Source organism: Aotus nancymaae, unplaced genomic scaffold, assembly GCF_030222135.1.
Source record: "Aotus nancymaae isolate 86718 unplaced genomic scaffold, 86718_ANA_hifiasm-v0.15.2.pri h1tg000041l, whole genome shotgun sequence".
Classification (NCBI taxonomy): Eukaryota; Metazoa; Chordata; class Mammalia; order Primates; family Aotidae; genus Aotus; species Aotus nancymaae.
The window spans coordinates 17,081,614-17,107,867 of NW_026988455.1; the positions used below are offsets into that span (position 1 = coordinate 17,081,614).

Here is a 26,254-nt window from a genome sequence, read left to right on the forward strand (position 1 = left end):
GACAACCGCAATGAACACAGCCTGCTTTGAGGCTCTGCCCATGAAGCATGGAGTGGAACTGTTATTGCATTCCTGGATATGCAGCATCCAGAAAAGAAAGGGCAAGTGTTCGTCCAGTTGGATTCACTCAGATATATATACCCTGTTTCTTTTTTGTTATTCTTTTAAGAGATGGGTCTCGTTCTCTCGCCCAGGCTGGTGTGCAGTGGTTACAATCAAAGCTCACTGCAGCCTTGAACTCCTGGGTTCAGTGATCCTCCCACCTCAGCATCTTGAGTAGCTGGGGCTACAGGTGTCCACCACCACATCTGGCTTTTTTCTTTTAGGTGGAGATGGGCGTCTCACTTTGTTGCCCAGGCTGGTCTCGAACTCCTGGCCTCAAGGGATCCTCCCACCTTGGCCTCCGGAAATGCTGAGATTACAGGCGTGAGCCACTGCACCCGGCCCCATATTTCATTTTTACATTCAGTATGATAAACCTTGTCATGGCAGTTCTACCATTCCAAATCCCATGCATTTTTTTCTCCTCAATACCAGTCTTTGAGTGCTTTTAATATGCCAAACACTATCCTAAGCATTCTAAATACGTTATCTCATTTGATTCCAAAAATGGCCTTGTGAGAGAAGTGCTGGTACTATAGAACCCTTTTCCTCCCCATTTGATAGAGGAGGAAGCAGGTGCATGGAGATACTAAGCAGTCGGCCATGTCCGCACAGCGAGAAAGCAACAGTGCTGGGGTGAAAGCAGAGGCGCATCTGACTCCAGAGCCCAGCTCCCAACTGCCCTTTTCCCAGTTGCCTCCCTCAGTGGGATTCCCATTACATTTGCATTCCTCCTGTTGATCCAGCCCACCATTGTGCTTACTGTGTTGGAAGCCACAGCAGTCACCTCCTGCTAGATGTTGTGTTTATAGAAAATTGAATATACTAAATCTTTTTCATAGGCAAACAGTTAATTTTTACAAAACCTTTTCTATTAGATATTTTCTTCTTATTAATTGGACTCTCAGTTCAGCCTGTGGTTGCTGTTCTTGACTGTGGATGCTGTCAATCAACCAGCTAGACTCCCAGCTGTAGCTCATAGGTAAATCTGTTCAGCCAAGCAATCACCATTCCTTGGGCACAGCCCTAAGGACCTCCATCCGGGTTACAGCAAATAATTTAATCGACACCTTTGGGGTTCTGTTCTTTAGCCTTCCATAAAGCCGTGAAACAACCACCATAGCATGCTCACCGCCACATCCATTCTGCTAGCTGCCTTGCAGAAGTCAGGATGCCCCAGTAAGTTTCTGGAATTGGCCCTCAGGATTCCACTGTAACTCCTGTAGTTCATCATTTTTCTCTTCTAAGTGCTCACAAACTCTGTTCAGTAACGTCATCACAGATTTTGCCCCCCATCTCTTATCTTTGCAAATCAGAATAGCTGTCTACCTCCATCAGCTTCTTTCTCATTGTGTGACTAGATCCCCCCAGAGATCTGTCATCACATGTATTACAGGTGGAAGCTTTCAGAGCTATAGCCTGTCCCTCACCTGGGCTTGGAACTGGAAGGAGCCCTGTCCACCAGTACCAAGCAGCAGTTCCCACATGGCAAGGCTTGCTCTGCCATGAGTAGCTTGAAAATCAGTCTCCTTGGCAGGAAAGTTGAATCCAAGTGGGAGTCTAATTGTTCTGTTCTTTCTGCCTCCTCTTAAGCACCTGGTCTTCCTTATGCTCCCAGCTTCACCTCCAAAGCCCTTTTTGTTGTCCAGGGTCTTCTCCGCTAGCTCATCCTGAAGTTTTGCCTTCTTGGCAGTCATTTTACAGCTCTCTTTATGTAGTGTGGGTTTTTCCCTTCTCCAGCATCCTGTTCATCTTTTGTCCATGTTCTCCAAGAACCACCCTTAGCAGAAACCACCTGTGCAGTCACATGGGTGTCTTGGCTCTCCATTTTTCTCTGTCTCTTTTGAAAATGTGTCTAGATTATCACTCGCTGTGTTGAATGAGGCAATATAGCACTCAGACCATTGCGTTGATCTATTTCTTATTTTTTCTCCATATGGTGTTTTGTTTCTCAGAGAGGAACTTCTGATACTTCAGCCATCAAGACCTGAGGACATTTTTGGTTTTATATTGATACGCATTGCTTTTCTGAGTTTCGTCTTTCATTTTCCCACCCTGATTATCAAAATGTGTGGTTTGTTTGCATTTTCCACAGTTCTGCTAGCTATAGAGTTTCTCCTTACCACGTTCATTAGCAGCTGAGCTGGGACCCGGAGACTTCTATGGATACCCACCACTGGGTTGTTTCACTATCAGGAAGACAAAATAAACCTTCATTTTCCGATGGCTCCTGAGGGATCCTCCTTCTGTCTTAAATTATCTTAGCAATTGCCTTTTTCAACACCAGAGGAATATCTTTCTGTGTCTGTTGCAGGCTGATGGTCCCGGTGGGGAAGCCTTTCCTGCTGGGTAGCTGTTAAATCCATTTTGAAAAGCATACAGACAGTCACACCTGCCAAATACCAGCAGCGTTGATACAATACAAATTTATTAGTTGAAGGTTTGTTCACAACCTTTTGTCCTATTTCTTTTGGTAGCACTGCAAATGCTAGTCAGTGGCAAGTGTTCATTATTCACAGTTTATAGATAGGAAAATTGTCACAGAAAACAAACAGTGAATAGAAAATTCCTGTGCTTTCATCATTCTGCCTTCATGTTTTACCCAGAGGTGTCTTCGTGGAGCAGTGTATACCGAGGGGAGGTGTGTGTAAGGAAGATGCCCAGACCTAGCTTAGTAGGACTTTACGTGACTCTTGAAATGTGTTGCTTCTTTTATTTATTTTCTGATGATAATGAGTCAGGGAGCAAGCTTAAAGACCAGCCCTTACAGGGCTTGCATTCAAAATCAGCGATCTCACCAAGGGAGAGTATAGGCTACATTTGTATGTGGTATCTTTAAAACCTTTTCATCTGGGAATAAGTTTAAACTCCCAAGAAGTTACTACAGTAGTAGAGTGAGTTCCGGTGTCCCCTCCCCCAGCTTTCCCCAATGACAACATCTCATATGCGTAACTATGGCGCCAGGTCTTCTTAATGTCTTTGCCTGTCAGAGGAAGGTTTAGTTGATGCTACCGGAACCTCAGTCAGAACACAATATTATTGTAATAGCCACATTTACACTGGGCTACTGAATGCCAAGAGGAGCTCTGGCTGAGTGCTTTGTTGCCACACAGCCCTGGGAGCTGCTTCGGTGACTCTCACTGTCTGTCCCCTTTTCACAGATGAGGGAGCTGGGCTGCGTGGGGCCCATGCTCAAGATCACATGGCAGTGGAGAGACTTGGGTCTAAGCCCTCACCCAGTGTGTCATGCTGCTTCCCCTGCAGGTCTCACCTGTGCATCTCAGGCTCAGATGGATACTGTCAGGCCAGTCTCTACACAAGGGTCAGATTTCACTTCCTCCATTATTGCAGGGTAAGTGAGGCCCTGCTCTCAAAGCTGTCAAACCTGGTGGGGCAGCTGTGACTAACAGAAACACTGAGATGTTGAGATGCTAATTAATTCCCTTCTGACTAATTTCTGAGATGCTTAGTCCCTAGCTCAGGAATGGCAGCAGCAAGTTTTCAGATAAAGATCTCTGTCGTGCTAACTGCGGGGAGTGTGAGAGAAAGAGTGCTGGTGGACGGCCCATCTGGACGGGGGCAGAGCAGCAGGTGGGTGTTCAGACCCAGCTGACAAGCCAGAGAACTGCTCAGAGGCATTTTCCCAAATCCCACCCTTGGGGTTATCCTGCATGATTGGTCCTTTCTTCAGGAGGTCCGATTCCAAATCAAATCATTATGTATCAAATATCACTGCCACCTGCCCACTCATTAAATATCTGCATCGCCTCTGTGGTTGCAGTGGAAAAGGAGGGCCTGGAGAAGGGAAAGGCCGTGTCAATCTCAGTTGTTGCATTTGGTGCCAGGTACAACAAGAACCAAGGGCATTTGAGCCCAGATGACCTTGGTAACTTGATCTCTCACATTCCATGTATTCCAGCCAAAGAAATAAACACTGGAATGTAATATCTAAGAGATGTTGAACACTTTTGCTTTTATGGAATGCTTCCACATGACCTGAGTCTCATCACAGACTTCACAGGTGAAGAAGCTGAGCTTCAGGGAGGGTAAGCAATTCATACAAGGTTTTCCACTTCGTACTTGGCACAGCCAAGATGGGGACCGGATCTTGGGGAGGCCCCAGAGTGTAGCAAGGACTTTGGTATTCTGTGGACCTGGGTTCTTGACTCTGCCACTAACCAGTTTCGTGGTCTTCACTAGGACTCACTTTCTTTAGCTTTTAAATGGCAATAATCAGGATGTGGCCTCATCAGGACGTTATGAAGGTAGAGGGCGTGATGCATAATAAGAGCTTAGCAGAGTACCTGGCACAGAGGATAACCAGGAAACACTAGCTGTTAGTACTAGTCCAGTTAGAAACTAATCTGGCTACAGTTAATGCAACAATAAAACAATGGTTGACTTGAACAAATGATAGTTATCTTTCATGTACAATAAGAAGTCAGAAGGCAGGCAGTCTCAGGCTGCCCAGGAGCAGAAGGTTGTTTGCCTTCCTTCAGTTCATTCTGCTCTCCACAGAACACTGGTTTGCTGCCTCATGGTGGCAAGATGGCCGTCGCAGCTCCATCCACCATGCTTGTGGGGAAGAGGTGCAGTAGCAGTCATATTTTCCCCCTTTGTAAAGAAAGCAAGCACTTTCCCAGAACCCCACCTCAGTATGCAAACACAGCAGACACCTGCTTTTGTCTTTTTGGCCTGGACTAAGTGCCCTGGCTGTCCACAGCTGTAAGGGACACTTGGAAAATGACCAGTAGCTTTTTAGATTTGGTGGTACAAGTGGCAAGGAAGAAGGCAAATGAGAATGGGAGTAGAGTGACCAGTTGGATTAGCCACAGCCCTTCCTGCCTCTCACATTGTCATTTAAAAAAATTTTCATTGGTCCTCAGGTGCATAGGGCTTAGTTCATCCTAGTCAGGTGCTTGCTTGTGGCATGTGAGCGGCAAAGTCCCTTTTCTAGACTGCCTTTCCTTCTCACAAGTGTGTGCTGTTTCTTATACGTGCATCTCTTAACTTTTTAAATGAAACATAACATAGGTACACCAAAGTGCACGTCTTTGATAGGTAGTTCAAAGGATTTTTTTTTTTTTTTTTTTTTGAGACGGAGTCTCGCTCTTGTTACCCAGGCTGGAGTGCAATGGCGCGATCTCGGCTCACCGCAACCTCCGCCTCCTGGGTTCAGGCAATTCTCCTGCCTCAGCCTCCTGAGTAGCTGGGATTACAGGCATGCGCCACCGTGCCCAGCTAATTTTTTTGTATTAATAGAGACGGGGTTTCACAATGTTGACCAGGATGGTCTCGATCTCTCGACCTCGTGATCCACCCGCCTCGACCTCCCAAAGTGCTGGGATTACAGGCTTGAGCCACCGCGCCCGGCCAAGGATTTTTATGATTTATCCCCATGAAAGTACATTCAAATCAAGCTATAGAACATTCCCAGCATCTCAGAAACCTTTCTGTTTCTCCACTCTCTGTTAGTACTCCCTCCCAAAGGTAACCGTTATTCTGATCTCTATCCCCATAGTTCAGTTTTGCCTGTTCTTGGATTTCATTGAAATGAACTCATACATTTGTATGTGCACTCGTGGGCCTGACTTCTTTGGCTCACCTGTGAGAGTCATCTGTGTTACTCTGTGTGGTTGTAGTTCATCTGCTTTCTCCCATACTTTGTCTCTCTGCAAAGACCTGGGATTAGTAGCATTGTGAGAACCAGAGTAGCACAGAGATGGAAGTTTCCTGTTTCCGTTCATGGAGTGTCTTTTCCTTCTAGAAACCACCCCCTCTGGTTTCTTGCAAAGCTTGCCTGTGCACTGCCCTCTCCAGCACCAAGCTGCTGTCAAAGGAATCTCTTGGGGACTTGTATGTTGGCTTTGAATGCTGTCAGCATCAAATAATTTTCTTGAGCACTTCTTCACTTAGAGAGGATGGAAGAAGAGAGTTAGAGAGGGATGCTTTCGGGAAGGACATTTTTAGGCAAAGGAAAAAACAGCAACTGAAGGCGTTATTGGGAACTGGAGCCTGGGAGCCAGCCTTCTGAGCAGAGATTTATCATTCTTCTGTGTTCCTCCCCTTTGAGCAATCTCGATTCAGGGCTCAAGGGCAAAAAAGACACACGGCAGCTCTGCCTGTCTTGGGGCTGGGCAACCTAGTTTGAGTTCAGACTGACTCTTGAGAAGCCTTCCTTCCCCCAGATAGCTGGTGATGGGCTTTCCTTATCAAAGCTAGTGTGGCTTTCTTACGAAAACATTGCACTGCAGGACTAACTTGAGAGCGGTGAAAAAAGCTGATTCTTTTCAGGAGAGTCTTAAATGAAGATGAAATGGATTAGTTATTCTTACAAGTGTGGGCATGTAGGTAAGTCAGGGATCAAGTAGAAAAATGAAAAGTATGCAGTTAGCTCTGATGGTTTTCATCAACATCTTTCCTTTAGGTATCTGCTGATTCTGTGCCTTGCGTCTGCTGGGATAATGCCCCAGAATATTCATCTAAGACTTAATCAGGGATCCTGTGTGCTAAAATGGAATATTTTATTAAGTTTGTTAGGTGATTTCTGTATCCCTGGCCCTTGCTAGGGACTTTGCAATTTATTATTTCAGTTATTTTCCATGGAGTCTGGAAATGTGGTTAGGATTATTCCCATTTTGCACGTGAGTAAATGAGAGTTAGAGACTTTAAGTAACCTGCTAGTAAGTAACAGGTAGAGTAAGAAGTAAGGCTGATAGTCTAAACTAGGTCTTATATTCCAAAGGCTACGTAGCTTCTGCACCACCACGCTACCTTTTAAAATAACCCCTTGCCTTTCTAATACACCAGCCCTCTCATGGTTCCTTGACTTCCCTCGCCTCTACACAGTGCTCCTCAGTGTTGATCCAGTGAGTGGCTGGTTTTAGAACAGCTGAAAGCTGCACATACCTCCTCACTTATTTTTATTTTGGCTAGCTGTTGAAGCTACACTGTAACACTGCACAAATCTTTACTAGATGGCTCAAGGGATCTGTTATATTTTATTTAAGATATTTAAAACTTTAAGTAAAATTTAAATTTTGTAAAATATGTAAAACCATAGAGCATAGTGGAAAAGACCTTGACAGATAATAAGGAGTCACTGGTTTTAGTCCTAATGTCACTAGAAATCAAGACAAGGCATAAGGCTGGACATGGTGGCTCATGCCTATAATCTCAACACTTTGGGAGGCTGAGGCAGGTGGATCGCTTGAGCTCAGGAGTTCGAGGCCAGCCTGGCCAACATGGTCAAACCCCATCTCTATAAAAAATACAAAAATTAGCAGAGTATGGTGGAAGGCTCCTGTAATCCCAGCTACTTGAGAGGCTGAGGAAGGAGGATAATTTGAGCTCAGGAGGCAGAGGTTGTAGTGAGCCAAGATTGCACCATTTCACTCCAACCTGGGTGAAGGGAGTGAAACCCTTGCTCAAAAAAAAAAAAAAGGCATTAAGACCTTGAGTTGAACATGTCTGTCCAATCTTTTGGCTTCCCTGGGCCACACTGGAAGAAGAGGAATTATGTTGGGCCATATATAAAATACACTAACACTAACAACTGCTGATAAGCTGAGAAACATTGCCAAAAAATCTTGTAATGTTTTAAGAAGTTTATGAATTTGTGTTGGGCCACATTCAAAGCCCTCTTGGGCTACATGTGGCCCACAGGCTGTGGGCTGGACAAACTTAGTGTAGACCTAATGTCTGTGTGCCTCAGTTTACCTCATGTGTGAAATGAGGAAGTTGAAGTATGTGATTATCGATGTCCCCATCTGTTCCAAAAACATCAGTTTCTATGACCTTTTTGATTTTGTTTTTGTGATTCTAATATGGTTGGAAAGTACAAATATTTATTAAAAGAGCCTTAATTGCTAAATGTAAATCCAGAGAAGTGGATAACATTGGGGCTTCAGAATTTCTTGAAATACGTACAAGTTCTTTGCTTTTCCAAGTAAGGCTGCATTTTCCATTGCATTTCCCAGTCTGCCATCAAAAAAGAGTATATGTTCTTAGATAATTCATAGTGGAGCTTAGATCCCTTGAAGGTCCAGTAGGCTTTAATTTTGGATAAATTGATGTCAAATATTTGCCAATAGCCAACTTCAGGTTCCCAACCCAAATGTAAATCCCTCCTTATTCAGTAGATGAGCGTGTAATACAAACTGTTCTAAATTATACCTGCTATTATGGCCTAATTACTTAAGAATGTGCTATACTTAAAAAAATTGTTACTGAATCATTTTAGACCTAGTAAAGACAAAACTGGCCACACAAGTGACTCAGGAGCATCTGTTATCAAGCAAGGACTCAATCCGGAGAAGATCTTCATGCAAGTCCATTATTTAAAGGTAAGTGCATCTCAGTGGCAGAAGCCAGTTACTGTGGTGCAACATTTTTTAGGCTCTACAATTAAACAATAGATTTAGTAACATGACTGAGGCAAAAATATTATAATGACATCTGACTGGCCAGATATCTGAGCGTTCAGTAATTAAAGCACTTCATACCCAAAAAAGGAGACCATGTTAGGAAAGACTGAATGAAAGAAAGCTGAAATATTCCCTGCCCTGTACCTCTGTTCTCCCTGCTTGAGGAGCAGAACTCTCACACTGCTGTCAGGTTCCTACCAAAAGGCATAGGTGAGAAGAAAGTCTGTTCCATTGTAAAGGCCTTTCCTGGTAGCTGGAGCAGGGAAGAGCTGGGTCTCACTTCTCTTTTCATCTGCGATGGCCATCCAGGCTTCAGGTCACCCAAGTCTAAACAGAAATGATGACGGTGTTAACAAAGGAGCTGAGAAGTAATTAATTTCCGTTGCCAAGCCTTCCTTGTGAAAATGTAAAGGGCAGCCAGGGATGGGTAGGACAGCACCTTCTGATGCGCCAGTGCACTGTGGGTTAGTTTGGGATGACTAAGCATTTTTTGATGAACTCATGGCAGGCCTCTTTCTCTCTCTCTTTTTTCTTTCTTCCAGGGCTACTTCCTTCTTCGGTTTCTTGCCAAAAGACTTGGAAATGAAACCTATTTTTCGTTTTTAAGAAAATTTGTGCACACATTTCATGGACAGCTGATTCTTTCCCAGGTAATTTATGAGTCCTCATGAGTCCATGAGATATGATTGGAGGGGGTATGGCACATGAAGATTAGATTATGTCAGTATTAAAGAGTAGGGAAAAGATTTCCCACTTAATGCAGTGGGAAAAATAAGAAGTTAATGAAATAGACACAGAGAAAGTGTTGCTCTCTGTAGTTCTGAGATAAATTGTAACCCAAAGCTGTCTCGTACACAGTGATGTGGATAGTTTAAGTGACCTTAAAAACAAAAATAAAACAGTCCTGCTGTTCCCTTTACCTGGACTTACCTTTGCAAGATTGCCTCCTTCTTACCTTCTGGTCTTAGTTTGAATGCCACAGCCTCCAAGTCACCTGGCTAAACAGATCTGCATCCAGGCCAATATATCCCACCCCTTTGCCCTTTCCATTGCCTTGCCATTGTCTGTAATTATATTTTCATTATGGGACTATTTGTTTCTTTTCTCTCTCCTTCGCTCTATGTATATGCCCAACAAGGCCAGACTATACTGTTTTACCAGTACTTAGCACATGATTGGCACACAGTCGGTACTCCATAAATATTTGATCAACAGATTAATAGCAAGATACGCTGAAATATGCAGACAGCCTGGCCACAAAACTATCAGAGACCCTGTCAGCTCGTATGGCTATGGGGCCAAGCAGTACACAGCAAGGAAGTTAACAAAGAGTGAGAGGCCCTGAAAATGATACTCATAACTAATAGAAAATAGGTGATGCATCCTTAGCATAGATTGGACTAATGGATCTTTTTCATATTTGAAATTGTGCTCATATACAGCTGTGAGTCACATTATCTACGATGTTAGATGTAAAGGATGTGCACGTGTAATTTGAACACAGATGGAAGAATAACATAAGTGTAACAAGACTGGATGGCTGTTCCTCTGTGTTCTTTTTATTTTTGTATTGGGTGTGGGGAAAATCCTTCCTAAGCATATATTTGGAAAAGCAATTTGAAAACTTGTTCAGAAGTCTTACATGCTTGGTTGACCGATTAGTCCAAATTCCTACCGCTTAAACCACTTCTCACCAAGAGTCTGCAGCAGTGTTAAATAAGTGCATTGTATTTATCATGACTTTGGAGGTTCTGATTTTCACTTCCCATGGAACTCTTACTGCTCTCTTAACCAAACTGTTTAGTTTTTCATTTGCTCCTCTCTCTCTCTTTTTTTTTTTTTTTGAGACAGATTCTCATTCTGTCACCTATGCTGGAGTGCAGTGGTGCAGTCTTGGTCCACTGCAACCTCCACCTCCTGGGTTCAAGTGATTCTCCCACATCAGCCTCTCAGGTAGCTAGAATTACAGGCATGTGCCACCACACCCTGCTAATTTTTGTATTTTTAGTAGAGATGGGGTTTTACTATGTTGGCCAGCCTGGTCTCAAACTCCTGACTTCAGGTGAACTGCCTGCCTTGTCATCCCAAAGTCCTGGGATTACAGGTGTGAGCTACTGGGGCCGGCCTGTTTATCTCTTTTCAATGATTACATTGTTGTTTTTTCATAGCAACTTCATTGAGATAAAATTCGTATGCCATCAAGTTAACCCTTTGAACATCTGCAAGTCAGGGGTTTTTGGTATATTCACAAGGTTGTTCAACCATCATCATTATGTTCGGGATCAGCCTGGCCAACATGGTAAAACCCCATCTCTACTAAAAATACAAAAATTAGTTGGGCATGGTGGTGCACACCTGTAATCCTAGCTACTCAGGAGGCTGAGGCAGGAGAATAGTTTGAACCCGGGAGGCGGAGGTTGCAGTGAGCTGAGATCGTGCCACTGCACTCCAGCCTGGGACAGAGTAAGACTTAGTCTCAAAAATGAAACAAAACAAAAAAAAGATGAGGAATTAAATGATTGTGTACTTTAACTACTTTCCCCTTAATTCTAAATTTTTCTTAATTATTATTCTTATATATTAAGGTTTATTTCATTTACAAAATGTACTATAATTTTTGCAGTTGTGTAAACTTGGCTTGTTAGAAGATGTCAGTATTTACCACCAGTTATTTTACCTTTTTTTTAAAATGAATATTTTATTTTGATTCAGCTTTTTGCTGGCTGAATTTCATGATCAAATTTGTGTTCAAGTTGCAGACTCACACGCTCTGTGATTTCTGAGTTCTTACTGATTAAGAATGCTTGCCTGTTGTCTTTATATTTGAATTATAAACTGACTTGTTATAATATTCTTGGGTCACATTTTCATGCCCTTACAACTTTTAGACATCGCTCAACTGCTTTCTGGCATTAAATCCTGCTGTGGAAACTTTTGCAGTCATCCTGCTTTTCCCCCTTTATAGTACTTAGATGACAGAAGAATTCTTTCCTTATCTTTCAAGTGTAGTAATTTAATCAGAAAATGGCTTGGTGTCCATGGTTTTATACCATTAGTCCTAGATTCTGTTCTTCCTTCTTTAAATGAATATGTCTTAATTGTATTTTTGAATTCATTTTTCCCCCTTGCAGGGTTCTGGATTTCAAGGTTACCAGTTATCGTTGTCCTCTATATCTGTTATTTTCCAACTGTATTTATCTTTTTCTTCTTCATGACCTGTGGTAATCCCAAGCAACCCCTTTACTATTAATGTTATTTTCTTTAATGTCTGTTCTTTTCCTTGCTATTTCTATTTTATTAGTGCTCCTATACTGGTCCTTAATTTATTATCTTTGCCATGAAGTCTCTATGTTCATCTCATTTTGTTGTCTTGTCAACTTGTCTTTGAGCTTTCATCTTACCGAATTTATGGTCTTATTTTTTCTGTAGTTGTTATTTATTTTATAGTACAAAGTATTCATGGAGCATTTTCTTCTACTCCCTGGATTAAGTTTTCTTCAGGGTGGGATTCCTTGTCTTTTATGTGTTATGCTGCTGTCTCTTTTTATGTGAGTTGTTATTGTATTAGTTTGCATGGTTGCCATACGTTTCTTCTTGCTCATTCTCAGCTTGGGTAGCACTCTCCTGACCTTTCATTTGTTCTCATATGTATTGGAACATTATCTTGGATTCCTTTTCCAACTTACCTTATGCCCGTTTTTCTTTCCCTCTGAGCTACAGTTTGAAACTTGGATGTTATGTATGGAGGGGAGGAGGAGAAAAGCTGCTCTGGAGTTGTATACAGCCTTTGTTGGGAACATTTGGCTGTGCTGCTCTTGAAAACTTGTTAAATGTCCCCTGCCAAGATTCCTGTGACCTAATATGGGTGTAGCTTTTCCCCACTGCAGGTATCCTCTCAATTAATATTGTTCCTCTAATTTAGGGTAGAGCCCTAGAGCATGAACAGTTCATCGAAGAATTGTTTATTTCCCAAGTTTTGCTCATCTCTTGCCAGCAAACGCTTCCAGCCCCTCCACAGGAAGAAAAGAAGAAAGATAAAGATATTCCTATTTTTTCCCAAAGGTGTGGATATTTGTGAGAATTTGCAGGGTTTGGGTAGTTCCCAGTATTCGTACTGCTAAGCATGAGGCTGGGGGTAGAAGCTGTGTTTGAATCTTAGATTTCTTTCTTAGTTGCATCTTTTTGAAGTGTATGCCATGAGGCTGTCCTTCTTTGAATGCTACTGGTCAAGTTTTTATTGCTTTTGAAAAAAGGTTTGTGTTTTTATTTAAATTGCTAGTTAGTTATTGATGACGAAGGTCTATGATCCAGTTTCTTTACTCAGAAGTCCCTATAGTTCTTCCCTTTCCAATTTACTTCTTAATCCTTTCCCTTCCAAACACCCTCTCAGTCCAGCATTTCAATATTATCATCTTTCTAGCCCCCACTAAAAGCCCTCTCTTGAGTGTAACAGTGACTTCCTCTTGACAATTTCATTTCTTCTCAGTTCTTACCCTGACAATCCTGTCCTTCCTTCAATGTTTTGTTTTGCCTCCACTACCTCCCCCTCCTTCCTTATGAACATGATAATTATTCATAAAATATTTGACAGAAATGCCTAGCCCCATGTAATAGTCAAGCCGGTGTCAGTTTAGCCAGTAGAATCTGCATGTACCTGCTTTCTGTTGAATACTGTCACCAGGACTGAAAAATAGTTACCAAATTAGCCATGTGCCAATCGGTGTTAGTTTTTAAGAAATGTGTAGTGCTTAATTTAGTGTTATTAGGTGTTAATCAAAACAGGCTATATAGGATGGACGTGATTGGCATATCGATTATTAGGAGAGTAGGAAATAAAAAAAAAATTCTCAAGGAATGTATTTTCTGACTGGAGTGTGGCCTTGTAACCATTGCCAAGGATCCAGATAGAATTTCATCCCAGCCCCTTCATAAAACAATAGATTTTTAGGGTGGGGGTGGGCTTTGGTTTTAATTTGTTTTCGGGCATACTGCAGAGGTGACAAACTGGGACCCCTACTATTTGTTGCTAGCTAACTTTGTCAGATGACCCTAGAATCAGCTGTGGAAAAAAAGCCCTCCTTGTCCAAATAAGATTTGTAAGTTGCTTTCACAAAACTGCTAACACACTGAAGGAAAGAAAGAAGACAGATGAAAGAATTCAAAAGAGGTGGTGCAGGAAGGAATAATAATTTTTCTTTCTGTTTCCTTTTGCTGTAGAAAGTGGAAAAAGCTTCTGTCATAAATGCATCCTAGAGGTACATGCCAATTATGAAAAGAACCAGGAAAACTAGTGTTTCACTGTTAAAGATGGAATCTATGACAGGAGTAAGAAGGGCCAGTAGGTTCATTCCATTGAAAGATGGTGCAGAGACTGCTTGGATGAGACCAGCTACCTTGAATGGGATGAAGCAGAGAACAGAATAATATCGAATGCCATAGAAAGACATTCCCATAGCCTGTGGGAATGCAGGCCCCATGTCTTAGAGATGCCCAAGGTGTTAGGTTTTTGGGATACTCTGGGCCTGTCATCCCCAGCACCACTGGCAGCTTCAGCTCACTGTTGTTGCCTGCAGGCTTGAGCTCTGAGGTAGGAAGAGGCAGATGCTCCAGGATGGCAACTTGCTGGGAGGCAGGACAACTATCTTCCTTCAAAATGAAGCAGGGTTCCCAGGGCCTCCTGTGCTTACCTGAACTCACACCCAATTATGGATACTTGTGCTCTGCAATCCTGTACAGAAGGATCCAGTTATAATTGGAAAATGCAAAAGGGTAGAATTAAGGTTAACTCTGAATTTCCTGGTTCTCATGCAATTAAATTCCCCCTAATGCCATTGAGTTAATGTAATTTTCCCCCACATAATCGAGCGTAAATTACCAGGCAAATATAGGATAAATCAGTATGGGCTACAAGGAGATAATGAAGTAAAACTAGTAAAAAGTTATCATTACAAGTACTTGGATTTTTAAGAATCAAAAATTCTATCAACAAGCCAGTGAGAAATTAATCTACAAAGTTATCTGTTAAGATATTAAATTTAGGCCAGGCGCAGTGGCTCACACCTGTAATCCCAGCATCTTGGGAGGCTGAGGCAGGTGGATCACGAGGTCAGGAGTTCAGGATCAGCCTGGCCAAGATGGTGAAACTCTGTCTCTACTAAAAATACAAAAATTAGCCAGGCGTGGTGGCAGCGGCCTGTAATCTCAGCTACTGGGGAGGCTGAGGCAGATAATTGCTTGAACCCAGGAAGTGGAAGTTATAGTGAGCCAAGATGGCACCACTGCACTCCAGGCTGGGTGACAGAGCAAGACTCCATCCCCTCCCCAAAAAGATAATAAATTTATAAAATAATATATTAATATATTAGATTGTGATAAATGTCTGTCAACTTCTTTTGCAAAATAATTTTTGAATAATAAAAATGATGACTCTAAGAACCTCAAGCAAAAATAGTTATTTGTGTTCTAAATATTGCTCTTGTTTCCTTTGGTATTTTTCTCCATATATCCACTGCAGGTGCAAAGAACAACTCCAGTTGTGAGGCATCAGTCAGTTTGACGTTGCCCACCCAACCTCCATTTTCTTTGCGTGGTCCATTTTTTTAAACAATAGTTTTATTACTGTTTGTATTGTCAGCTCACATGAAACAGCAATAAACAAAGTCTCAGAAGGAGAAGAGAAGTTTCAAGAAATAAATATTTCATTAATGCTCTTAATAGGGAGACTTTGTCTCTGGAAGAAATGGACTGTGACCACCCATAAACACGGAGAAATGGGACAGCCAGCTTCACTAGCGTAGTGATAGCTGTATTTCTGTGTGATGATAGAAGAATGCCTCATCATACAAATGGTTTGCAGATTTCTATTCCTCCATAATTCTATCTGTTCTGTAATGCAAAGATCTGCGCTACTGCCTCCGTCTTGCAGTTAAGTGGGTCTCATCAGAGTCTCGTGTGGAGTCTGTATTTGCATGCTTGGTTCTGTGGTGAGGGCTTCAATCTGGAGTAACTCTTGTCTGATCATGTCTGGGCTTACACTTTAAAGGACCCATTTTAAAAGATTATTTTTTATTTTATTAAAAGAAAAACTTCAAATATAGATCTTATTTGTTACTCAATATCATCAAGTTCCAAGAAAGTTAAATATTGTTCTTGTTTGTTTCACGTTCTATAGTTATACAAAGTATATCTTATTAAATCTTAAGATGAAGAAAGGTTGACACTAGGGTTACCCACTTAAAAATAAAAATACAGAACAGAAAATTCAGTAAAATTCAAATTTCAGTTAAATAGCAAATAAATTTTTAATGTAACTATGCCCCCAGTTTTACTGGGCACCTATTCTTTTATTTTATTTTATTTTATTTTATTTTATTTTTTGAGACAGAGTTGTTGCCCAAGCTGGAGTGCAGTGGTGTGATCTTAGCTCACTGCAACCTCTGCCTCCCAGGTTCAAGCGATTCTCCTGCCTCAGCCTCCCAAGTAGCTGGGATTACAGGCATATGCCACCACACCTGGCTAATTTTGTATTTTTAGTAGAGGTGGGGTTTCTCCATGTTGGTCTGGTGGATCTTGAACTCCCCACCTCAGGTGATCCACCTGCCTCTGTCTCCCAAAGTGCTAGGATTACAGGCATGAGCCACTGCTCCCTGCCTGGGCATCTATTCTTGTCTGACAGCCCCAGTTAAGAACAAATCAAGATTCCAGAATTAAATGGACTGGAAAAGGGGGTCGTAATACTCACAGTACAAATTAAATCTAAATGAACATTCATATTTGAAATTTTTAGCTCTTTATGATTATGCGGCTATGTCTTTTTTTCCTCTCTTTTTTTTTTTATTTTTTTTAAATTTTTTAATTTTTCCACAAAGGTTCCACTTATCTAAGGGTTTAGTGGCTATGTCTTAAGAGTCCTTATCTTTTAGAGATATTTACTAAAACTTTTATTGATGAAATTATGTAATGTTTGGGACTTGCTTCTAAATAATACAAGAAGTGAGAAGGTAGATAGGACAGGACAGGCTGTGCATTGATAGGTATGTGAAGGTTTTGTCAACTTTTGATTGTGCTTCATATTTTCCATAGTGAAGGAAAATAAAATGTGTGTGTATGTGTATGTGCGTGTAAGCCATGTCTTTATGTTAAAAAAACTTATCATCTAAACATCTCAAATGTCCAGTGACCAAGGTCTTGTACAAAGGCATGAGAAGAGGCTGCAGATGGAGGCAGGGGCTTGTGAGCCATGCTTGGACTTGTGGACATCTTTGTTCCTTGATGGTAGATTTATCATCTTGGTATTTATCTTTATCATTGGTAGGACAAGACAAGAGAGTTACAGTTAGTTAGTTGCCTCTAGGAGTACAGGAATCTCTAGGGAAAGTTCAGGAAGAGGACACCATGGGGGAGTAGAGAGGAATCATGCTTTACCCAATGGCCAGCCTTTTGAAGATGGCTGAACACAAAACAAAACGGACTGTTGGATTAGGTCAGAATAACAAAAATTCTACTTTTTAATGTGTTCGTGGTTTTTACGAAACAAATCTCTTTGAATGATTGGATTGAAACCCTGGGAAATTGATAAATTGAGTGTATAGCCTAATAAGTCAGCATAGGTCTAGTTTCCATAGCAGGTGAGCTGTCAGTAGCTGGGAGCACTCAGCCTCTTGCATGGTTCCAGGCAGAGTTATTCATTGATGGACATCTTTAATGGTTTGCTTTTTTTAATCCCAGGATTTCCTTCAAATGCTGCTGGAGAACATCCCAGAAGAAAAAAGGTAAGGACTAATTTAGAAATTAAGAGCCTAATTTTACTTTTAATATTAAAAATGACATTGCCATTGGTTGGCTTATCACAGCCTAGAAGGCTCAGTCTTTCTGTCTTAATAGGGACAGGGACCTAGTTCTGCCACTGGGAGTACAAAATCATCAGCCAAACTTTGGGCCAAGCCCCAGTGGATACAGGAAGCCAGTGCACACAACTGAAGACCCCCAAAGTCAGGAGCCCTGAAAGTGATATGGGAGGCAAGCCAAGCACAATCTGTGGCCTTAGCTGCTGCGGAAAGAATGGAGGAGAGGGAAGTTTAAAAAGTCAGGGCAGCTCCAGTTAAGGTGGCTTAATATAAGGAAATACTGTTTAATTCAAGGCAAAAATGTAGTGCAGTAGTAACAGCTTGGGATGTAAAATCAGGCTCTCCTAGATTTTAAGCCCAGCCCTGCCACTTTTGTTTGTTTTTTGAGATGGAGTATCACTGTGTCACCCAGGATGGACTGCAGTGGTGCAATCTTGGCTTACTGTAAACTCCACCTCTCAGGCTTAGGTGATTCTCCTGCCTCAGCCTCCTGTGTAGCTGGGACTACAGGTGCCCACCACGCCCAGCTAATTTTTGTATTTTTAGTAGAGTCAGGGTTTCGCTATGTTGTCCAGGCTGGTCTTAAACACCTCACCTCAGGTGATCCACCCTCCTTGGCCTCCCAAAGTGCTGGGATTATAGGCATGTGCCACCACACCTCACTAATTTTTGTAGTTTTAGTAGAGTTGGGGTTTCTCCATGTTGGCCAGGCTGGTCTCGAACTCCTGACCTCAAGAGATCTCCCCGCCTTGGCCTCCCAAAGTGCTGGGATTGCCAGTTCTTAACTATGACATTTGGAGCAAGTCACATAATCCCTCCAAATTTCAGTTTTTTAACCTATCTGGCAGGGTTTTAGAGAGGGTTAAAGGAGCTAGCATATGTTTTAAAAGTAGGTGTTCAATTAATGATTGATGTAGATATTATAATCATCTGTGTATCAGGCACTGATCCAGGATCCAGGATCTACATACAGTAATCATTTAACTCTTACTATAGCATAGTTCAGCATCATCATGATAGTGATTATTATAAGCCAACACTGAAGTTGACCACATGCAGACACTCATTTAGTCTTCAAAACAACACTATTTGGTCCATGATGTTTTTATTCCTGTTATACTAACAAGAGGACCAAGATTTCACAGCTGTATGTGGCAGGGCTGGAATTTTAGCCCAAGTAGTCTGGCTCTAGAACCTATGCTCTTATCTACTATGTTACAGTTGGGGAAACTGAGGTGCCAAGATCCCTCAGCAAGCAAAACAGTGTAGATGGAATTAGGCCCATCTGGATCTGGCCCGTGTTTTTTTAGTACACTGCTCAGCACCAGCTCACTGCCCTGGAAGGAAGGCGATTCTCATTTTTGGAGGTATCCAGTTTTAGACTGACTGACCACTGACAGGGTTTGCAGAGGAGTCTTAGGACCAATGTTTAGGGTTAAAATAGATATATTCCAACCCTTTCCTAATTTCCTATCTTGGCTTAGGTGTTGAAAATTGAATACCCTGAAACATAATTTCTAATAGCAAAATTGGTATTCAAACATTAAACGGAGGCATCTTGAGAAATTAAACATTTCTTTGAAAAGAATTAACATTACTTGCCTCATTTCTGACCCACAGTTTAGCTATGTTTTTATGCATGTAACAGATTTCCAAGTGTGGAAATGAATTCTTTGATACAGACATAGATTCATGCAAGGCCAGTCACCTCCATGTTAATGAGCCTATCATACAGGCAGTGTGAATTGAGTGTCTCCAGGGTAGAGTATCAGGGCTCATGCTACCAGGCTAGGTGCAGGAGATGATATGCAGATTCAGGAGAGGATCCAGGGCTCATAAGGACACACAGGTTTTATTCTAAGCATTGGGTTTTTTCTTGGCTTTTTCTGTGTAAACTTCTCTTTTTCCTTCCATTCAGAATGGCTCCAAATTCTTTCTTCAATAGTGGAAGTATTATTGTTAGTTGGGTTTTTTAATACTTAATAGTGGTCTGTATTTGTGGGTACATGTGGTATTTTGGTGCGTGCATAACATGTGTCATGATCGGATCAGGGCAGCTGGGACATCTGTCACCCCAGACGTGCACCCCTTCTTTATGTTGGGAACATTTTGCTTCCTCTCTTCCAGCAATTTTGAACAATGCAACAAATTATTGTTAGCTTTAAACACCTGACTGTAGTATCAAACACTAGATCTTACTTCACTAACTGTGTTTTTGTACCGATTATACACACACATAAAGCAAGCCAGTGCATCATATAGGATTAACATACCCATATTTGATAAATTTCTTTGTTTTTACTTTTTCATGTTTATGCCTTTTCATGTGGAAAAAGTCTTATCCAGGGAGATTGCATGGGGCCTAAGAAATTGACCAAGATTTCTAAGGCCCCACACAGTCTCCCTGGTTGAAACTTTCTCTAAGCATTTCAGGAGGCTGCTCAAAGGAAAATGTGGCTTTTTTTGGGAGGTCTGAAATGTTTTCAGATTTACTGTCTTGTGGGAATAACAAAACCCAGACATATGAGGTTTCTTCATGCAAAAATCCCATCACATGTGGCTGTTGTCCCTAAGATCAAGAAGACCATTTACCTGCAGGATATATTTTTTTTCTTTTCTTCATACCTACTCTAGAATAGCTTTTCAGTTCCTCTGACAGAATGAAGCAGTTTCCTTAGGAACTAAAACAGAAAAAAAGAATATGAATAGAAATGATGTATTACTTTCTTAAGCCATTACCAGAGTCTGTTTCTGAGTGGTGACTATGCATTCATTCTTTCAAAAGAACTTCTTAGGGCATAAATGTAGTGATTTTCACTGAAGCAGCAAAGTGCATTTTTAGTTTGAGAGGGCTTCTCTTTTTTAATCCTCTTCCTAATAAGGTTATGGAGTTTATTTGGTTGGCCCCTGAGCCCTCTGGCTCTGGGGGAACCTGGATTTTATCATTGTGAATATTTATTGAGGCTGCACACCGAGCCCACAAAGAGACTTTTGTTGTTGTAATTGTGGAAGTTAAGAGCAGTGTCCGTGTCTTAATGGTAGCCACCAATCACCAATCACATGCCTTTGACAGGATACCTCTCCCAGTTAGGATCATGTTTTGTCTAGCAGCCTTAAGCTTCTTTTTAAAAAAATCTCCTTAAAAGCTAAGGAGATTATACTTTTACAATGAATTGATTTCAGCAGATATACCAGAATATATTTTGAAATTCAAAATCTTTTTGCCTGCTAACTAATCTCAGAATCTAGTTAAGCTATTAAAGCAGACTGTTTACCCTATTAGTTATGCGACATATTGTACCAATTTTATCTAGCTCTCCAAAGGCCCCACACCAACCCCCCGGAGCCTCTAATCTTTGGCCTCTGTTGCAAACTGATCCTTGGGCTCATCTGTTAGGCACGTGAGCCGTTCTGATGAGGGGAGGTTTTTCAGATCAGACCAGTCAGTCAGTGTTCAGGGGCTAGCACTCTCTAGGCCTTACTGCCTTTGCATTGTTCTCTTGCTTTGATTTATTCAACATTCTCTATTGAGTATCTCCAATACCAGGCTTTGGGCTGGACACTGGGGAACCGAGAGGAATAAATCCCATGAGTATCCCTAGGAGGCTCTCAGCTGACTACTAAAGACAGAAACAGAAACAAGTCATTATGACTCCATGTAGGAAGTGCTCTGCTGAGGTTCAGAGTCCTTGGGATGCAGAGAAGCAATCATCAGTCCCAGCCTTGAGCTTCGAGGCACCTACCTCTAACGGGTTTAAGGAAGGCAGTACCCTCAGCAGACTGGAAAGACACCCGCCAAGGGCAGTGTGGAAGAGATATGGGGGCGGAGAGGACTGGAAGCCAGGAGAACAATTAGAAACCAACAGAGTGATTCAGTCAGGAGATCTGGAGAGCTGGAACTGTGCAGGGACGGTGACCATGGTGGGGGTTTGAGAGTAACGAATGGCTCCGAGGCATACTTTAGAGTTACCACAGATAAGACTTGGCTGACTGGTTGTGCAAGTTGAGTCCGACTTTTCTTTCTTAGCCATTAAGTCACACTCTGAAGTAGCATTGGGAATGCAAGAGGGCAGTTGTTTGGGGAGTCTGCATGGGGCAGAGGGAGTGGAAGAGGGGAGCATTTGAAGACAGAAAGATGCTGTCAGATAAAACTGAAAGTACTCAGAAGAAAACCCAGACAAATCCTGAGCAGCGGCCTCTCCTGGTGAAGGAGCACCGTAGAGCACCTTATGCTGGTGTCCTTGCCTGCCTGGCATTGCAGTGTTAGCAGTAGCTGCCACTTCTTCCCTTGCCCGTCAGTCACTGTGTTTGCATGTGCATGCTCCTGTGTTTGTTTTAATCTAATACTGTTCCTCCCCCACGGAGCTACACAGTACTCGTTTTATAAATATGACCTCAGCAATCTTTATTATCTACCCAAGCACAAATAACTTGTTTTGATCAAGAAAATAAATAGGCCGGGCACCATGGCTCATGCCTGTAATCCCAGCATTTTGGGAGGCCAAAGCGGGCAGATCACTTTGAGCTCCGGAGTTGGAGACCAGTCTGGCCAACATGGTAAAAACCCACCTCTACAAAAAATACAAAAATTAGCCTGCATAGTGGTGCATGTCTGTAGTCTCAGCTATTTGGGAGGCTGAGGTGGGAGGATGGCTTAAACCCAGGAGTTTGAGGCTGCAGTGAGCTGAGATTGTGCCACTGCATGCCAGCCTGGGAGAGAGAGTGAGACCCTGTCTCAAAAAACCAGAAAACATAACTGTGTGCACAGCTTTGAGATGTACCCATATGTAGAGAGGGAACTTAAACGTGTAAACTAAGATATAGCCAGGTACAGTGCCTCACACCTATAATCCCAGCACTTTGGGAGGCTCAGGTGGGTGGATCACAAGGTCAGGAGTTCAAACTAGCCTGGCTAAAATGGTGAAACCCCGTCTCTACTAAAAATACAAAAATTAGTCGGGCTTAGTGGCGGAGCCTGTAATCCCAGCTACTCAGGAGACTGAGGCAGAGAATTGCTTGAACTTGGGAGGTGGAGGTTGTAGTGAGCCGAGATTGCACCATGGCACTCCAGCCTGGGCAACAGAGTGAGACTCCATCTCAAAAAACAAACAAACAAACAAATGAACTAATTAAGATGTTAACATCGACAGAGATGTAAATTGAATTCCAGAACAAGGGCATTTTCCATTCCAGACCCTGAGCTCTGCAGTATCCACCGCCTTACCTCTGTCTAGTTGTACTTCCAAATTCTTTAGGTCTATCATTTAGTTCACGTGAAGATTGCTAGGGCTGTGTGCATCCCTTCGGAGGCACCGACAGACCGTGATCTTCAGGATCTCAAGAGCTGAAGACAGAAGACAAGAGTGATGAAGACATTTCTCTTGATCAGCAACATGTTGATAGGCACAAGTAGCAGATATATTCAGTAATCTCCATCCTTGTCACCCCAACCTTGTAAATCAGCTGAGCGAGCAAATACAGGCATGGGAAACATTGTCTTCACACAAGCCTGTTGATTTGTTTAACTTCAAGAAGAGACAAACACTTGGTTACTTTCTTGCTTTACACACAGCTTGTTTTTCTAACCAGTATCATGCCAAGGTGGCCATCATATTTTCTCGCCTGCTGTGTTAAGTAAGTGTGACCAAATTTATAGCTCCAAGGGACTGGAGACCATTGATACTCAGAGTTGCCCTATAGGATGTGGGAGTGCACCAGGGAACAGCCAGCCAGAGGGCAAAGCCACCTGCTGTTCCTCATACCCAGGAGGCCCGGGGCTAAGGCCTGGGTTTCAGTACTGAGGCGGAAGGTCCACGCTCACTAGTATAGATATGGAGGACTTGCAGTCATGGTCTGTGTACGTTTAGCTCTCTGGATAAAATCAATTTCCATAGTGATCAGACATGCAGAAGAGTAATTTCCTGTAAGTTCTGGGTCCTGGCTAAGTGGAAATGCTTCTGCTTGTCTGTTGGGATTATTTAAGCCACATGACCTCAGAGGGAAAAATTCACTGTTGGCTTAGATTCTGAGTATCTTGATTAGAAAAAGTCAGCTTTTAGTTTAACCACTGCATAAATCCAAGCCCAGACCTAAAAATTCACCTGCAGTGTCATTTCAGTAATTACGCTCAAAACAGCAGAAACTACATACACGTCATCTTTCTTCCTATGACCTACAGCCTATTTCTTCCCTGAGCTACATGCATGCTATTTTCTTTCTACAGCAGATAGTCCCTTTCTTCCCTGAAAATTAAACATTTTTCTGTGGTCTCCAGCCATAGTACCTTAAAAATTTTTTTTAGCACCTGGAATTAATGCTCTCATCTTTGTCTCATAATTTAGCATCTTATTCCACATTAACAATCCTGAAATCGGGCATGATGCAATGTGATATCGACACCGATACTGGAAGTTTAGAAACCTGGGTTTTTTCCTTTGCTGACTTGGGTCAGAGTCCTCCTATGCTAAGAAGCCACATGACAATTGACACTTCCCAAGGATATTATGAGAAATGAATAATGGTTATAAGATGCTTTGAACCTTTTCAAAGAAAAGTGATCTGAAAACACATACTCTTTTCATTCACGGAGAGTGCCTTTTGCCTCTGGATGCAGCTGACCCACAAGCTCTCCTGCTCCCACACTTTTGCCCCTGCCCAAGGGTCTCCCGATCTCTTCAGAAATGTAACTGAAAGGCTGACAAACAGGGCAGCCACACAGGAGCCAGGCCATCTTCAGCAGGAGCCAGGGCATTTTCAGCAGGAGAGATGTTAATGACAGGGAGGAGTGGGCATGGTTTGGAACAGGCATAAACCCACCCCTTCTACCAGCTTGTCTGTTCCATAGTAGAAACCCAGGTGTCATGAAGCCTGAATTTAGCATAGAAAGAAAATCTGAGGTTTCGTAACCAGGCAGCAAAGGTTCAAATCCCAGCTCTTTAAGTAGCATCTGTATGGCCTTGGATACATTTCTTAATTTCTTGGAACCTGTATTTGTTCATCTCTAAGATGAAGACAATAATATTGGTCTTGGGGCTGGGTGTGATGGCTCATGCCTGTAATCCCAGCTTTGGGAGGCTGGGATCATTTGAAGCCAGGAGTTTAAGACCAGCCTGGGCAATATAGTGAGACTCTGTCTCTACAAAAAATTTGAAAAATTAGTCAGACATGGTGGCACATGCCTGTAGTCCCAGCTACTCAGAAGGCTGAGGTGGGAGGATCATTTCAGCCCTGCAGGCAGAGGTTGCAGTAAGCTGAGATTGAGCTCCTGCACTCCAGCCTGGGTGACAAAGTGGGACCCTGTCTCAAATAATAATAATGATGATGGTCTTGCACAGTTATTGTGAAGTACAGTTGAGACTCTGTTTATTGTGTCTGATACACAGTAGATGTTCAATAAGCAGTCGCTTCTACTTTTATGCCTTTTCTTGGCAGTAGCTAGAGGACTTTTTGTTTCATTTTTAGTGCCACTGTAGAATAGTATCTGTATGTGCAAGTACTATATTAGAGCAGAATTTGCCTTAATATTTGCCAATTAACTAACCCTCTGTGTTGGCCAAAGACTGTGGCACAGGCAAATTGTATGCAGCCACGTACTTTCTACAGAACGTCATCCTGCAGATTCCTGGGGCCCACTGTCTGCACAGTGTCTCCCAACCCTCCAGCTGGACTGCTTCAGTGCTGCCCTCCAAATCTGCCCCCAGCACACCAATCCATGTGGGCCCCTTTCGTGGCCTCCTGTGGAAACGTTCCGCAAGTTCTGGTGTGGTCTCTCTGCCTCCAGCCTCTTCTCCCCTACTTTTTCTTTCTTGACTCAGTTCTCTGCCATGTCCCTCTGCAGCTGTGCTCCAGAGCCTCCGTGACAAAGGCAGGGCCCGGTAGCAGAGACTCTAGAGTCCCTGCAGGACCCCCTGTTTTCTTGCTCAGCTCATTCTGGAGTCCAGCCCCACTGAGCTGAACGGAGTCTGTGCACCACTGCACTGGTGTTCCTGCTCCTGCTCTTTTTGTCCTGGATGTGATTTTTTCCATTTCTATTGGCTCTGCCCCACCAGGACCCAGTCATGCATGGCCTCTTTAGGAAGCCTCTCCTGATACACCTCCCCTTGTCCTCCTTTACCTGTCCCACCTGCAGTGGTGGTTCTTCCACACCTGGAGGACCATCATGTCTACAGGCACTGGTAGCATTCTGCCTGGTGTCTGTCACGTGCCCCTAATCGACAGTCACTCCCTGGATTTTCCCATCCCAGCCTTCCACAGAACCTGTGTCCAGTAGCCATCCAGTGAATGTTCACTGCATAGAGAAGGTTGCCTGTTTTTCTGTCTTCTCCAGTGAAGACTTTGGACCTCACTTAATAACATTCCAGGGCTCAACTCCCCAGCCCCTCCTCCATGCCACCCCTAGAGAAGAGTCTATAAGCAAAAATTCCCAAAGGAAATTTATGTTCGTGTCTTGATATTCACTCTTCCATGCTGATGCACAACAGCTGTTCACTGTCTTTTGTAAAATCACTCAAAAAAAGCAATTAAGTCACTCCTCGGACTTCTCTTTTCCAGGATATTCAACCTCAGTTCCCTTAACCTCCCTTGTGGATGCTTCCCCTTTTGATCGTCAGTATTGCTCTTTCTAAATCCTTTCCAAATTCTGCATCTTCCTCTTAAATATCTTATGGGAAAGGTGAAGACTTGTTTTCAGTTCAGAAGACAGCCTCTTTTTTTTTCCTTGAGACAGAATCTCATTTTATCACCCAGGCTGGAGTGCAGTGGTGTCATCCCTGCTCACTGCAACTTCTGCTTCCCAGGCTCAACCCATCCGCCTACCTCAGCCTCCCAGATAGCTGGGACTATATGCGCATTCCACCATGCCCAGCTAATTTTGTATTTTTG

General features: G+C 42.6%; 1 protein-coding gene across 16 annotated transcripts in view; it reads left to right on the top strand.

Moving 5' to 3' along the window:
- Positions 1 to 26,254, top strand: part of AOPEP (aminopeptidase O (putative)) — a 358,110-nt gene that overhangs the window by 221,725 nt on the left and 110,131 nt on the right. For all 16 annotated transcript variants that reach the window (XR_001108893.2, XR_010337006.1, XM_012461952.2 and 13 more), the window contains 3 exons: positions 8,345 to 8,447; positions 9,071 to 9,178; positions 17,256 to 17,299. Coding sequence is in view for 14 of the 16 variants with exons in the window: in XM_012461952.2 (XP_012317375.2) it covers positions 8,345 to 8,447; positions 9,071 to 9,178; positions 17,256 to 17,299 (255 nt within the window). In the remaining 2 variants the exon portion in view is untranslated. The remainder of the gene's footprint in view (positions 1 to 8,344; positions 8,448 to 9,070; positions 9,179 to 17,255; positions 17,300 to 26,254) is intronic.